The sequence below is a fragment of the Rhododendron vialii genome, chromosome 3a (assembly GCF_030253575.1).
Source record: "Rhododendron vialii isolate Sample 1 chromosome 3a, ASM3025357v1".
Classification (NCBI taxonomy): Eukaryota; Viridiplantae; Streptophyta; class Magnoliopsida; order Ericales; family Ericaceae; genus Rhododendron; species Rhododendron vialii.
In genome coordinates this window covers 22513085-22517116 of record NC_080559.1, presented here as the reverse complement: position 1 = coordinate 22517116, position 4032 = coordinate 22513085, and the positions used below count along the sequence as shown (strand labels likewise).

The following is a 4032-nucleotide window of genomic DNA, read 5'->3' as shown; positions in this document are numbered from 1 at the left end:
GCAATGAATGACGGCATCGGATGTTGCTAAAAACGGCCGGCCAAGAATGATTGGAACGGATGATTAAGCTGCCGGTACCGGGCACGTATCAAGGACCACAAAGTCAACCGGGTAAACAAATTGATCAACTTGAACAAGAACATCTTCCACCATGCCTTTGGGAATACGAATACTCCTGTCTGCCAGTTGTAAAGTCACCCGAGTTGGCTTCATCTCTCCCAAACCCAACTCTTAATACACCGAATAAGGTAGCAAATTGACACTCGCACCCAAATTCCAAAGAGCTTGCTCTACTCTCTTACCCCCAATAGTAATTGCAATTGTAGGACATCCGGGGTCTTTGTATTTAGGTGCAAGATTCGTTTGGAAAATTTGGCTAACTTGCTCGGTAAGAAACACCTTCTTGTGCATATTAAGCTTGCATTTTTGGGTGCACAAATCCTTCAAGAACTTAGCGTAGGAAGGAATTTGCTTAATGGCATCCATTAAAGGGATGTTCACATTGACCTTTTTGAACACGTCAAGTATATCGGCATCTTTGGATGGAGAAATCGGCTTTTTCAATCGGGAAGGATAGGGTGCCGGAACGGGAGAATCCTGTGGACTTGGAGTGGTCTCAGCTTCCTTTGAACCGTGCACGGGAGATTCCCCGTCTTCTTCCGGAGATGACTTGGGAGATTCCCCAAGAGTTGTAGAACTTGTTGATGTCGAAGCTGGTTCTAAGATAGGTGTAGCCGACGGATTGACAACGAGATTGTCAACCGCCTTGCCACTCCTTAGAGTGATAATTGCTTGAGCTTGCTCGGGCAGTGGTATGGAAGAACTACCAATGAGGAGGTGGCTTTGTGGGTTGGCTTGTGGCTGAGTAGGAAACTTGCCCCTTTCTTGCTGGAGAAGCCCTATAGATGTGGTTATCTTTCCCATGTTCTTCAATTCCCCCATCATTTGGGTGTTATTCTCATTGTAATTTGATTGAGCTTGCATGAAGGATTGAAGAGTATCCTCCAATGATCGCCTCGGCGGAGGTTGAAACTGATTGGGTGCCTGAAATGGTCCAGAGGGTGCAAAATCGGGTGGTCCTTGGGAAAAACGAGGCTGCCCTTGGCCTTGAGCAGGCCGCCATGGTTGCATTTGAGAACCGAGAGGTGCTTGAGATGGTCCGCCTTCAATCTGATTGTTCCAACGGAATCTCGGATGTTATCTCTGACCTTGGTTGAAGTTTTGGGGAAAAGATTCAAACCGTTGGTTGACCGCACTAACTTCTTCGATCGGAAGGTTGAGGTTGCTATAGTGATGCCTGAGAGTGGGAATAGACAAGCAATTGACGGTGGAATGGCCCGATGTTTCACATATGGCACACATCTCCTCTACCGCTCGCAATGCCTTAACTTCCTTTACCCTTTTCAACTTCAACTTCTCCAACTTTTGTGCTAGTTGCTCCATCCGTGTTTCGATAGCATTGTGCTCATTTATGGAGAACTTTCCGGAGCCACCGGGACCTTGGCTAGCCATAGCTCTATCACCAGCATCTTCATAATTCCAAGTCAAAGACTTATTGGCTAACTCATCTAAGTAATCCCAACCATCATCGGGTGACTTATTCATAAATCCTCCGGAGCACATGGTGTCAAGCAGTTGCTTGCTTTGTTGCGTGCAGCCCATATGGAAGTAGTGAATCAGTTGATACAAGGCAAAGTTGTGGTGAGGAACCGCAGAAAGCAAATCCTTGTAACGCTCCCAATACTGGTGGAAAGCTTCTCCCTCACATTGCTTGAAACCCTGGATTTGATCCATCAAGAGCTTTGTTCGGCTCGCTGGGAAGAATTTCTTATGAAAAACATCTTGCCCTTCCCCCCATGTGTTCAAAGATTGAGGCTTCAAAGAGTGAAACCATGTTTTAGCCTTATCCTTCAAAGTGAAAGGGAAAAGCCTCAATCTTGCTTGGTTGAGAAGCACCTCCCCGCTAACGAACGATTGGAGAACTTCCTCAAATTCCCAGATATGTTGGTATGGATCCTCGCGCTCCATATCGTGGAAGAATGGAATGCAACGATGATAGTCTGATTTGAACACGAATGTGTTTGCAACAGTGGTGGGCCGTGGAAAAACTATCGGTGACAATTGAGTGACCCGTTCCGAATTCAAATAGCCCTGAAGAGTCCTAACCGGGGCAGCTTCCTCATCTGCCATTGATGTTCTTGATGGAGAATACGGCCGAGAATATCTACTTGGTGGAGAGTAAGCTCGGAGATTTCTGTTTCTTACGCGAGGTGGCGAGCTAGATCGATGCAGTCGGTTTGAGCGAGGACTACGATATACCACAAGCATGAACCTTCGCTTTGACCGATTAAGAGCTATGGAACCGCTCTGCAATAAGAAAAACAGACTGGAGGGGCTATGCCGCCGCCTCTCTCTCAAGACAAATCTGAGGGGCTATGCCGCCTCCTCAATATATATATGCAAGAAAAGAAAAGAAAAGGCAATAGATACCAACACTAGCTTCGTTACACCTCAAGTTGATAGTGTGATCGGTTAGAGGTATCCACTAGAATTAGTATACAATGCACAAAGGAAAATTTTAATGGAATACTTACAATGGTTTGTCGAACCTCCCAATAAGCTATATAAGAAAGATCCCCGGCAACGGCGCCAAAAATGCTTAGCCTCCGAACCTCGCCTTCGAATATAAGGTTGGAAAACCCCAAGCGTAGGGCTAGATCGTCGGTAGCATAATAACCGGAAAGTCCGGGATCGTACCACAGGGAATTCGCAAGATAGCTTAATCGGATTGTATGTTAAAATGGTAGAATGCAGCGTTCAAGACGGCCAACTTGGTGATGCTTTGAAACGATGAAAATTGCCAAGGCAAAAGACTAGGAAAAATGCTTAATTAACTTAAAAGAGGCAAGTTTAAGGATCTTCTAACCCTTGACAAAGGTGGTTACCGGTTCTCAATTATAACTCAGGCGGGAGTCACGACCGCTTGCTCACGCCCGGAGAACTTAGCTTTAATGACTACGTTTAACGAAAGATGTGATTAAACGGAGATGAACCAACTTGTTTTTAATATTCGTCGAACACATAGGAGGCCACGAGCCCTCGGTAAGCTTTTGGCCAAGACCGCTTGGCTAAACATCTTACAAAGGAGTTAACACCCCTTGTTTAGACCAAAAATGCAAGTTAAGCTCTATTCCGAAAATCACGATTTTAAGCTCGAAGACTTGAGAACCAAGTAACCACCTTAGTACTCAGGAAAGATTACCCCGAGACTTGGCCTAACGACTACTCGCACATACTTAAAGCAAAGAAGAGAGTATAAAAACGAGACATGAAGTTTAACCGACGGAAACGAAAATAAACTTGAGATTAAGAAAGATCTAGTTCGTAGCTACAATATTAATACATGACAAAACAATCAACGATAAAGACTTACTTGAGTTCCCAAGGAAAATCACTAAGAAAACTTAAAGGGACATTAATGGAGTTCTTCTAAAAATGTAATGGACTAGATGATAAAGGAGGGAGAGAGAGTGTTGGCCTTTTATACAAAAATGCACTCTCTCTCTTCCAAAAATATCAGAAAATATCCAAAAAGTGAAAACATGCCACAAATGGAAAGTTAAAATTTGTCAAAAAGCATGTCGGTGAGTCACCCGTATAGATACTCTAATACCGTATCGATACGGTGAAGCCTTGCTTGAATTCCAAAATTCCCCGTAAAGGAACCGTATCGATACGTAGATAACCGTATCGATACGGTGAAGCCTTCAAAACTCTCTGTTTCAATGAAGTATCGATACGCAGAGAACCGTATCGATACGAAGGCTGTTTTCTTGCAGGTCAAGATCATCAAGCCTTGTTTTGCCACCCGACGGCCCATAGCGGCGCCGGCCTCCACGGTTCTTCATACTTAGACCCCGCCGGCTGACTCCCTCAAAGCCTCGCCTGCTTGCTTGCCTTCAAGGGTTGTTTGAGACATCAAAGCAAACCCTTTTATTCACGAGTTACCTGAAAAGCTCAACAACATACCTT

At 44.7% G+C, this 4032-nt stretch overlaps 1 protein-coding gene across 1 annotated transcript; it reads right to left on the bottom strand.

The window, feature by feature from the left end:
* Nucleotides 1-231: 231 nt before the first annotated feature.
* LOC131321225 (uncharacterized) lies at nt 232-2190 on the bottom strand. The gene is made up of 2 exons (XM_058352228.1): nt 1261-2190; nt 232-1170 (listed from the first exon to the last, which is right to left on the bottom strand). Exons 1-2 carry the CDS (start codon nt 2188-2190, stop codon nt 232-234), a joined length of 1869 nt encoding a protein of 622 aa, XP_058208211.1.
* Nucleotides 2191-4032: the final 1842 nt, after the last annotated feature.

Bases quoted from the DNA above. Each gene is read 5' to 3' on its own strand.
- LOC131321225 (XM_058352228.1), bottom strand. From the start codon at position 2,190: ATGGCAGATGAGGAAGCTGCCCCGGTTAGGACTCTTCAGGGCTATTTG. The intron at 1,171-1,260 runs GTTAGTGCGGTC...TGGAACAATCAG, and splicing joins TCAACCTTCCGATCGAAGAA to ATTGAAGGCGGACCATCTCA.